Here is a 12,178-nt window from a genome sequence, read left to right on the forward strand (position 1 = left end):
AATTATGTTTTGCCTCTTAAGTTTTTTGTCAGTTGTCCTTTTGTTTTAGTTTCTTCCTATACAAACCCAGCACTTTGTACACAAATGATGTTTAGAAATTGTACAAGGATTTGGGGCCCGCGTTCTCCTACAGAACTTGTTAAACGTCTGAACAGTTCTCTTCTGTGTCTGCAGTGCTTCTGTTTCTATTACAGCTTTCTATGATGCATTCTTGTATGTATTTATTCTTTGGAAGAGATTTATTTGCAGGGACTTCCTCCATTCATTCACCTCTCAGATTTTGACATAGTAAACTTGAAATAATATGAACAGGGCTTGTAAAGAGAATAGTGAAGATTTCTCAACAATAAAAAACACCACAACCAAACCCAACCAAAACAAACGAATGAAACCCAAACTGTTCCTGTGATTGCTACTGCACCCTGAAAAGGCATGCTTTTGCTTCCAGAGGTTGATGAGTCAGTCTCTTTGGGGCTTTTTTTGCTAGGACTGGCCTCCTGCCTGTCCCTCTTGAAATTTCTCAGTTGACTCATCTGATTATTTGCTCCATTAAGGCTAGTCCAATTTTACTTAGGTAGGTAGTGGGGGAACACACGTGTAGCATAAATACTGCTGTCATGGCACATCATCCCATGGTCTTTGTTTTTTTGACCAACTCCCAGGAGAGTTAGATACTTCTGTTGTTGAATGCAGCTCTTTTGGAGGAGGCTTCTGGGAGGCAGCCACATGCTTGCATGGTAGAATGGAGACTCATGGCCCTTTCAGTAAATCATGTGTTGGACACTGGAATTGCTTGTGGCTTGTTGCTGGGGTCCGTGTGATTAAAGGTTATTCAAAACCTTCAATTTGTATAATAGAGGCATGACTTCCCCCGTTTATCTTCTGCTCAGTTAATAAGAAAAATTCAGTTTGTTTTCCTGTATCAGGGTAACCTATGTCAGTGTTTTAGAGGGTGGGAGGGGAGGGCAGGAAGAGAAGGTCAGCTGTTTTTAATACTGGTGTACTCCATGGTCAGGGTTTTCTAATTCTAGCCTGGATAAAATATCAAATTTCAAAGTCCTTCACATAAGGAAGGTTCTCTGTTTTCAGTGGCATTAGATGTGCATCCAACCTATAAACACATGCATCACATGCATTTTGGTTTTTATCAGTTTTGGGTGACTGTATTAGCTGATTAGTCTGCTGCTGTTTGATAATGTCCGACTGGGAGCAGTGAAGAAATTGTCACACATAGAAGTATATCTTGTAGATGGGGATTCTTAAAGCACTAGTTTCATTTGCAGCTGAAGAAGTTGGTCAGGGTTACAGTGAACCTTCTCTCTTGTGTGTTATGGCTGGCTGTTGGACAACAGATAAGGATACAGTTGTGTATCTGGCCTGAGAAGTGGCTTCAGAGATTTTCTTTTAGTTATGATGATTATAGTTGGCACTAGTGATTTAAAAAACATAGCACAGGAAAATGTAAGAGCAGGAGGTGTTCATTAACTTTATGTTGGAGTGTTTCTTTCTTCTCCGTCTTTTTCAGAAGAAAGACTCTGCTGTGCTGTCTCCCATTTAGACAAAATTTATGTGATTAGGTTTTTAGTCAAGACTGTAATTGCTTCTGTTACATTATTTCCTTTGCCAGATATGCAGTAGTGAAATTAGTGCAGAAGTGTAACACAAGTAAGTAAGAAATCCATATGAAATGTTCTTCGTTTTCTATTCCACCTGTTGTAGTAGAAATATTTCTGTGTGTTTTTCATATATAATTTTTCCAACTCTCTTATTTACATGGTTTGGAAAGTACTAGATCAGGTATTAAAACATTATGCCTGTTAGATAAGTCCTCTAAGGACCTCTGTGGTAGGCACAAAAAAAAGTTACTAGGATAATTGAAAAGCAAAATTGGACATATGATCTTGATGCTGTTCAAAGGAAAACCAGTAGTGACTAGCTATATATATGTTTGGGTTTTTTCCTCCTGTCTCTTCAAGTTTTCATTAATGAGAGCAGTCTTAAGTACTGAAGGGCTCTGGAGATAACAAACCTTGTTTAAGAGTGCTTGTTATCTTCAAATAAATATTATCTCAATGAAGTGAAATTGAGAGTAATGCTGAGAAGCGAGCACTTGTAGTTGTGAACTAGGCATTCGCTTAGCCCTGACTGTATGAAAGGGAAAAATCTGCTGCTTAGAAAAAGTGTTTGGCAGGATTTGGCCAGATGGAGCTTATTTCTGTGGCTACAGAAGTAGTAATGTCTTTTTAAGTTCTATGATGCTTTTTGGGTTCTCTCTTATTTTCAATGTTTCTGAATTTCATGCTTTTTGTGCTGTGAGGAGATGTTTCAGAATGCAGACAGGCTCTCTTTCCAGCTGAGCCTGCAGTCAAAGCAGACTGAAGCAATATGCTCTAAGAAGAAGTGTGAATTTTCTCATATGTTTCAGTGAGCATTAATGGGAAGACTAATTAGGACAACTTGAAGCCAAAATTGCTGTGTTTCACTTTGAGACAAATTATCAGAGACATGCATCAGCTGTAGCTGGATGTACATGGCGTTCCAAGTTTAAATCTGCTTGAAGAGTTTGGAATGAGAAGTGAGGAAAAGAAGTTTAGATCTAACTCAGGGCTTAAATTTGGAGTAGAACAAGGAAAAATAAAAATCTATCACATATGAATAACTCTGTAATTAAAAACAGGTGAAGGAGAGATCATACACTTCTAATTATTATTGGTTTTAATTCTAGTTTGAACAACTTTTAGGTGATATCAATTCAGTATTTCAGTCTGAAAATGCTATAGTAAATACTACGTATTTTTTGGTATGGAACTATAACTTTTACAGATATATGCAAAGTTTCTTTTCTTTTTTTTTTCTTGCAGTTCTGACATTTCTACTCAGAAATCTGCATAGCCTAAAACATAGGTCTACACAGTCAGTTCTTTTTGCATCCTAGTATACTGTATTTTCTTTGGATATAAAAAAAGCTTGTGGCTGCTTCCTTTGCAGAACTGATTTTGTGCTGTGTCGGGTTCAGCTTCTGGGTAAGGTACAGTCCAAAAATTAGTTTGCTTGAGTGTTACAAAGAGGACAGCCTCTGGCTAAGTAGTACCTGTACAAGAAGAAGTACATTCTTTCGATTGTGTGTTTTCCTCTCTACTCTCCTGAGGAGAGCAGGAGTCTTTTCCGGTTCTTCTGCAGAATGCTCCCAGAAAGCAAGAGTCTAACACTGTGCTTTCCATCTCATAATATATATGTTTGAGACTCCAGCTCCATCATGTCAAATACCTCTCTCAGTTTCTTGTCACTGCTTTGACGTCCTTAGCCAGAGATGACCGAATACCTGAAACTTGCAGCCCCTGAGAGTAGCAAGATGTACCTGATTTTGTGTTGGCTATCAATGCAAGCGTCGACTGTGGTGCGAGAGAAGACAGGATGGCAGAGCTGAGAGAAGTTGAGGCTGCACCTGGCACAGGCAGATTGGTTACATGTGGTGGGCATATCACAATTTTGGGAACTTGTAGTGTTGCAGTATCACTGTCTCCACTGCTGCAATAGCCGTGGGCACAAACGTGTTTGGTCGGACGACTGTGATTCCTTCCACTTGAAATGGGTTGTGAGGCTGCCTTTCTTCCTCTTTAATGTGTCTCACCTCTTGGGCGATATCAAGACAGGTGAAAAAAGCCAAGAAAAATGTTTCTCTCTGCAGTATAGAATTTTTAAGAAGTGCAGGGAGGAGGGAAGGCCTTTAATCTTGCGTGTAAAAAATGGTGCCTCATGTTCATTAGCAACCTGATTAGCAAAAAACTGCTGGTATTCTCCATCCATTTCACTTACTCTAATGTGAGCATCCTGTGTGCATTTATGGCTTTCATCAGCACCTTATTTGTAACTCTTAAACCATTGCTTCATTTCAACCAACTCTGACAGTTTTGTGAAGTCTTAAAAATAGCTGTTTTCTTTAACTACTGTGAAATTAGGCGACTGGATAGAGGTAAGAGACAATGTGAGTTTATGCGTTGAAACAGGAGGTTACATGGTGGGGTAGTGACCCGTTAGGAGGCAGGAAGGCTTCAGCAAGAATTCCCACCTTCTTAGGAGCCAGAAGACATGTATGTGATAAACAGGTATCAGTTAAGGAACTATTTATTACTTTGTGGGCTATAATGCATTTTTCTCATGAGGAGCGTGGCTATAGGGCTATATTATTTCGTGTTGTGCTGCAAGTGCAAGCAGTGAGGAAGTCTGGTCCCAAATAAAGAGGAGTGTGCAAGTTGGGGGTAAAATTCTCTTTATTTGGGTATGTAGAAGAAGTGCTGCCATTTTTAAATGTTGTTGCACCATTGGAAACTCTTTTTCTTATATGTGACATGATACATTGAGTCAATTATATCCTTTGAAAGTGTGCCCAATTCATAATGTGTTCTGGGCTCCACCAAATCGCATTAACCTAGTGTAGCTATCAAACTGGGTATGTGGGTTGTACTTTCAGAGCAATTGATTTGATTTTTTTTTTTTTTAATTGTCCTACTATGACCTCTTTTACCAGCTGACAAGTCCCAAAGAAATAAGCTCTCTCGATGTTAGGATGAGAGAGGTAAGAGTGTATCTGTCTTACTCTTGGCAAAAAGGAGCCCAAAAGAATCTTTTAATTAGAGCAATTTCATTCTGTCTCTTTGCCATGAACCTAACAAGCAGCATGAGCTTGCTAAGGTGTAGCCATGTGACTTGGTGGGAGCTGATCCTCTAATGAGAGGATTAGGTGTTTATTTCTGGCTGTCCACAGCCTGTGATGTTAAGCACATGTTGCAGGGCATGTGAGAGATCTCAGCCAGTCCCTAGTAACCTCTCCTTTACCTCTCTCCTCTTTGCTCTTCCATCCCTTCCTCAATATCACCTCACTGATTTCTCTGGTCTTGATATTTCAGCTTGGGATAGATTTCATAAAATTATGCTACACACAGTTTCTGTGTTGTGTTGTATTTGGGTTTGAGAATAACACAAAGCCTAAATGGAACATAAATTTTTTTCAGAATCTTAATTTTAGCAGATCACCTAGGGAAGTGTAGTTTGAAATTGGTGAGATCCAAAAGGGATGAATAGTTCTGTCCAAGAGGCCATCATTAAACTGGCTCATCATTTTACAAAGTGCATTTAGTGAATTGCTTTGCCTTTAAAAAATGAGTAGAGGTATGATGGAAGAGGAACCAGTCCTGGGGCTCCTGAATTGTGATACCTCTACATTTGGGATATAGAAGCTACTTAAAATTATGTGAAGTGGGGGAGAAATCCCACCTGCCACCACAAAGCTGGGAAACAAACTCTGCCTTTTGCCCGCAGCCTGAGAATTGTCTGGAGCTGCTCTTGCCACCGCTTGGTAGAGTTTTGTAATGATAGTACCTGAGCAAAAGAAACTTGAAAATCTCCCGCTTTAATTAGCTTCCATTCTCATAATCTTGAATGTTTCAGAAGACCCTATTTTGTCAAGAAACCTGTTTCCTTCTGTTTTTACGTTTCAACTTGAATTTGATGTTTTTTCTTCTGGGCACTGATGTTCATGAATTCTGTATTGTACTTACTTACGTGATAAATCTCTCTTCCCAGATCATTCAACTTCAAGTGGTACATCCTCGTTTAAGCCCAGCCGATCACTGGTTTCTATTCCCACTGCCCATGTGATGCCGTCTAATGCCAGCTCTTCGCTTTCCAAACGCAGGGAAGCTTTCAAGTCTGATGGCTCAAAATGGAGTACAAGCTTTGTACGGTCAGGAGGAGGCAGAAATCAGGGTGCCCTGGACAATTCGCTTGACATGAAAGATGCAAGACCTGTAAGAAAATGGTCCTCCTTGTCTAAACTCAGCTCACCAAATACCTTCAGCCAAGATGGCAGTAGCCATTCAGTGGACTCCAGGGCCAGTGCAGACAAAGCTATGTCACCACAATTAAGGACAAATGGGCCAAGTTGTTTGCATGATAGCATGGAGTTGCTAAAAATTGAGGACAAAGAAATGGGGAAAAAACGATCTTCTCTACTGGACTGCAAATACAAATTTGAAACGTGCAGCAGAGACGATTTTGTTTCAGATTCCTCAAGTAGGAGACATGCCTTAGACTTGACATACAGTGCCTTACCTGAAAGCAAACCTACGGGAGCCAGTGGTGAAGCTTTCGGGCAGCGATATGCAACTCTGGGACAACAGGCTGTAAGTGGGGCTCCCATACAGCCAGCAGTGAGGACTCAGATGTGGCTTAAAGAACAGTTACGGGCAAATCCCCTGGACTGCAGGACTGCTGAGGAGCCCTATGGCATAGCTTCATGGCATGTACAGCAGCTTGAAGACTTCAGAATAGGAGGTGAACAGCCTGTGCAGGTAAGGCTAAAGCTTGGTGTTTGCTGCCATCATGTGTTTTCTCTGAGGAATAACATTAGGCAGTTTTCAGTAAAATAGGAAAGGGTCCTCTTAACCAGGTGACGGTGGTTTTAAGTTTTGATTTGGGATGCTGCTGCTTTTTTCTCGGTATTACCTGAGTGCCAACAGTTTTCTTCTGACATCTGCTTACAGTTTAATTCTGATTCAGTGTGCCTGTCTACATCAGACTAGCATCTCTTTTTCTGAAGCTGGATACAGGAAGAGATTCATCAAATAACATTTCAGTAGCTCTTAAGAGAGTCTTTGGTCACAGCGTAGTGGGGGAATGCAAATGTATTTTGTTCTGAATGGATTTACAAAGAGGCCGCATTTATGCGTTCACTGGAAGAGGAATGAGTGACTCCTGCAAGGACGAGTAGTCAGTATTGCTATGACTAGGACTTAAAAACTGAATTCAGTTTGATATTACTGCTTATTTTTTAACTAATTAGAATTAGCTAATAGTGGTCAACTAATCTGGTTTATTTAAATAAAATAATATGTATTTTTATGGGTCATGTTTTCATATAGAAAACACTAAACATGATTTTGAGACAGATAACCCTTTCCAACATGACAATTCACAATCTTTGTTTCCAGCTCTTACCCTAATGGGGAAAGATGGCTTGTGTAGGAAGGCAATATTTATAATCTAAATGTTCAGGTTTACCCGCGTAGGTAAACTTGACTTGCCAAAAAAATCTCAAGCAGATTAAAATATAAAGATTTTCCTGAAAGGCAGTTTAAGCTTAGACTAGGATATTATCTGAGCAGAGATAATCTAGCTGTGTGTGTGAAAACGTATCTTCAGGCTGGAGAAAACAGGTAAAGTAATTTACAAAGAGTTGTGCTCATGCTTTGTTGTTTCTTCCATTGTGTGTTGAAGGACACTGACAAATTCAGATGTTCTCAAGATCAAATTTTGCTCTTAATAGTGATCTGGATTTACAGATTTTTTTTTTTTTACCTTAAAAAACTTGAATACAATTAATATGGTTGAAGTAATATTAATCATAGATTCATAGATTTCTAGGTTGGAAAAGACCTTAGAGATCATCGAGTCCAACCGTCCCTAATCCCCATTAAACCATATTGCTAAGCAGTTCATCCACCCTTTTCTTAAACACATCCAGGGATGGGGACTCAACCACCTCCCTGGGCAGCCTATTCCAGTGGCTGACAACTCTTTCAGAGAAGAAATACTTCCTAACATCCAACCTGAATCTCCCCTGACTAAGCTTATACCCATTTCCTCTTGTTCTATCACCCAACACTAATGTAAAGAGCCCTTCCCCTACCTCCCCACCATCCTTTCTCAAGTATTTGTAGGCTGTAATCAGGTCTCCCCTCAGCCTTAAGGGTCTTTCTAAAAATCTGACATTGTTCCAGGTAGCCACCCTTTTACATTACCCTTATTACTACAGAAACCCACATCTTCCTCTAAGCTTCTTGAAGATTTCATTGTTGAAGTTAGCCAGGTAGAGAGCAGAGGCAGAGGGGTTGTCTTGGAGCCAAAGTGATGGAAACTGGCTCACTACTGAGGCTGGGTTGGGGGTGCTGCCAGCCAGGCTCTTGGCAGAGGGCGGCTACTGCTGGCGTTGGGGAGCACAACAGGGGCTCGGGGGGCAACAGCAGGGTACCGTGGAGGAGCTAAGTCCATCCATTCATTCAAGTCTTCCCGAACACCTGTGGGACACGTAGTTGGCTGCAGCTGTCAGCAGTGCTGTCCATGAGCTTTGCATGCGGATTGCTGTGCCTGGTGATTCTCCTTTTGGATTGAAATATATATTCAGGGTAAGCTTTATTTACTTCGTTTCTTCATTTAGGTATATGTCTCTGCACTGTCTTTTATGTACCTTTCGCAACACTTTGTTTAGGATGAGCGTTTCAGAAACTCTTATTTTTATTTCGGTCAAAACAGCTCCCAGGTTTTGTTTTTCAAGTCTCACAAGTCCTTTCTCACTCTGATTGTGATTAAATACAGTGTCTGCTTTTTGTGCAAAGTTCATGTTTGAAACAGATGAAGCCCTATATGTTTTATTATGGTTATTCAAAAAGTTTGTTCCTGCAGACATTGATGCTGAGCTGTGTTTTGAGGACAGAGCCAATAGGAGGAGCACAAGCACTATTCATCTTTTTGACTGAATTAATAAAATGGTGCTGTGCCTTTTCAGGTCTTTGAGATTGTAAGATTATAGGATGAAGTTTTCCCTAAAACTATTGTTTGTGTTGTTTTTTTTTCTTGCTTCTCTTATTTTTATATCGGTATCAGTATTGATATATATGTCACAGGATCCAGCTAGCCCCTGGCTTAGGAAGCAATGATCCTATCAGTTGTCTGGTCAGTCCTGGAAATCAGGTGAAGTCCTTGAAGCTGCGGCCTTTGCTCTGCTCATCCTGACTTCCCTCTTGATTGTGAGGGGGAATCACAGGGAGTCTGACAGTAATTGAGAGCACAGGGGGTGCAGAGGAGGTTCTTTGTGGCCTTAGCAAGCACTTTCATTGATGTGATTAGGAGTTGCATTGATGGGCCTTGAAATGGGATCTGTTAGTTTCCTCCAGTGAGAAGATGTGACTGTGAAATAGAACCCAGAGAAATAAAGTTATAGCATGTGCAAGAGCAATGAGCCTCTGGGCTCTTACAGGCATCCCTTGCCTGTCCTGTCTTTTGCCTAGAGGTTACAGCTGTAAGCAGGAGGGATGCCAGAAGAGATGAAGAAAGGAGAATGGTTCTTTCTCTCTTGACACCTGTTGTTTAAAGAAACCTTAATGTAAGGATGGGATAGTCCTGGTTATATGTACAAACTGGAGGACAAGAGGCTGAAGAGCAGACCCATGGAAAGTGATACCTGGGGGTTTGGGTTGATGGCAGGTTGAATATGAGTCAGCTGGGTGCCCTGGCAGCCAAAAGGGCCAACCATGCCCTGGGGTGCATCAAGCACAGCATAGCTAGCCAGTCGAGGGAGGTGATTGCCCCACTCTACACTGCACCTCATGGTGCTGCCTCGTTTTGGGTAGTGTGTGCAGTTTTGAGTGCCTCAATGTAAGGAGATCAAACTATTAGAATGTATCCAGGGGAGGGTGACCGAGACAGTGAGAAACCTTAAGGATAAAACTTCTGAGGAGTGGCTGAGGTCACTTGATTTGTTCAGCTCTGAGAAGAGAAGGCTGAGAGGTGATCTCATTGAAGTCTGCAACTTCTTCAAGGGGGGGCAGTGGATGGGGAGGTGCTGGTCTCCTCTCTCTGGTGACCAGCGAGGAAATAAAATTAAGCTGTCGGGGGAAGTTCAGGTTGGATGTTAGGAAAAGTTTCTTCACTGAAAGGGTGGTTGGTCACTGGAACAGGCTCCCTAGGGAAGTGGTCATGGCACCAAGTCTGTCAGAGCTCAAGGAGCATCTTAACAATGCCCTTAATCATGTGGTTTAGTTTTAGGTAGTTCTGTGAGGAGCGGGGAGTTAGACTTGATGATCCTTATGGGTCCCTTCCAATTTGAGATATTCTATGAGTCTATAATTGTGCTATGATTTATATTTTTCCAAAGGTCATCATCATATGTGCACCTGGGAACAGATACACTATTATTTCTGAGAAACTAAGCCAACTACAATCTGAAGTGGAACATACACCTAGGAAAGAAAGAGAGAAGAAAGCACAGGATTTTGCTAAATGAAGCTGGTGATTTATAAAAGGGGAAAAAAAACCACCTCTGTAGAAACTTTATTTTACTTTTCCTCTTAGGGGGGATTATTTTTGCTATTTTGGTCTTAATAAATATGTATGCTGGTGGAAATGCAGTGTCTTTTACAGGACTGAAAAAATTACAGTTTATCATCTTTCTAGTTCAAAACCACTATTGCCATGAATAGAAAAACAAAAGAACTTTGCTTTTGACTGAGAATCTAGAGCAGCTTTGTGTATCTTTAAGGTAGGCTGGTGGAGGGAGTGACTATAGAGGGCAGCTATCGCTAATGAAGGAGGAACACACTGGAACAATTTCCTTAGTTGATGTTGAGGACTGATGTTCAGGAACAGCTATTGGACTTAATACAGTCTACATATAAATTTTTATGCCTTTACAGACTAATATAGACCCCACAAAACCGAATTAGGGCTTGTTTTTATATAATTAGACAAGCTTTGAATTTAAGTTTACTGTAAAGCATAATGTATTACAGCCCTTAAAAGCTGTTGCAGTTAATTACTCTCAAAATTAAGATTCTCTGCTTCCTTAATGGTCTGAATTTGACTGAACTCACCATCTACCTGTTAGTTTTTTGTTACACTTTGCTCCTCAAATTAAAAAACCTATAATGTGGCTTTTTCATTCCAATTGTAAACCATGATTTTTAAAATATTTACTGTGCATTGTGAGGGAAGCTCAGAGCATTGGGTAGAAGATCTACGGCTACAATGAGATTCTTTTTCAGGACGTGGTCAGGCTTGTAGCTGCAGAAAAGATGCTGTGGATCAACAGAATGCACCTTCAGAGAAGGTGCATTGTTCAGCTGTGGGTGTGATGTTTGTGCATTTCAGAAATAAATCTCCGAGGAGGATCTGGTCTGTGGTTATTGTGTAACATCATAGAATTGTATGTGAAAATTCTCTAAATTAACAGTGTGTACTGTTTAATGTATGCTTTTTGAAGATAAACATTCTCAGATTTTAAAGCACTTCAGTGAAAATAATTTCTCTGCAGAATTTATATTTCACCATACACATAATTGTTTTCAGTGTTCGGCTGATCTTTCAGCAGACACGACCATTGTAACACCTTTTTTTAGCCCACAAAGTAAGGAAGTGTGTGATTAGACCTGTGTTAAGAGAAAAAATGCTCGTAATACACGACAGTGATTCCCATTTACTGAACGAGGAGGCAATAAAAATCTGGATAAAAAGGCTGTATGTTTTTATGTAAAGGCATTTCTTAAAGCCTGATCCTGTTGTCTATCCTATTATCTGAATGTACCTAGCTACATACTGTATGCTAGCCCAGAAATGAGGTCTAAACTGAAAGTGTGCCTTTAAAATTGCGAGAGATCATACAATAAGAAGGGAGGTTCCAGTAGGTCGTGTATCTACTTATTAGTTCTGCACAATGTTGTAGACATCACACAGTGAATCTCCGTTTTTTCCAGTATATGGGACATCTGTATGATTTCTTCATGGAGTGCTAACTTTTATCAGAATGTAGCAGAGATAATAGATGGAAATTGCATAAGTGCATCTTTTTTCTTTAATGTATCTAGTTTTCTGTTTTTGCTTTAATGAGGAAAACGCTGCCTTTTCGTGTCGTGTATATAAAAGTTTCTGGAAGTTAAATTTTAATGTATGAAGAAGTTTAGAGATACTACAACAATCTTCATTTCAAAACAGAGGAGTAAGAAAGTAAATGGCATGCATACCTAAACATTGGTAAACATAAGTTGTAAGACTTTAATTGAAATTAAAGAAAATGTTGTAACATTCTTCAAATAATATTACTGCCACAGAAAACTTTATTCACATCAAGTCAAAACTAGCTTTTCTTATGATCCTGGCAGATTAAAAAACTAAAACCGATTAATATCAACATTTGTCCTGTGTCACATTTTGTTGAAAACATACTTTTCAGCAAGATAAAACTTTTGACATAGAGAATTACGACCTTTAGTTAGCAGAGTGAAGTCCTTTACTGTGAGTCACAATTAAGCCTTTATTTTCTGTTCCATTTGCTGTGAAGTTGGTAGCCCCAACAACTGGGATTCCGTTCGTTATAGTGCATATGTGGGCTCAGTCTGGAGTAAGTGCT

The 12,178-nt window shown here is 40.0% G+C and overlaps 1 protein-coding gene across 1 annotated transcript in view; it reads left to right on the forward strand.

Annotated features, from left to right (window-relative positions):
* CEP85L (centrosomal protein 85L) overlaps positions 1–12,178 on the forward strand; it is a 121,284-nt gene that overhangs the window by 43,067 nt on the left and 66,039 nt on the right. The window contains exon 3 of the mRNA XM_086632114.1: positions 5,584–6,350. Within this exon, the coding sequence (XP_086488240.1) occupies positions 5,584–6,350 (767 nt within the window). The remainder of the gene's footprint in view (positions 1–5,583; positions 6,351–12,178) is intronic.

The sequence above is a fragment of the Tauraco erythrolophus genome, chromosome 2, assembly GCF_009769465.1.
Source record: "Tauraco erythrolophus isolate bTauEry1 chromosome 2, bTauEry1.pri, whole genome shotgun sequence".
In the NCBI taxonomy this organism is placed as follows: domain Eukaryota; kingdom Metazoa; phylum Chordata; class Aves; order Musophagiformes; family Musophagidae; genus Tauraco; species Tauraco erythrolophus.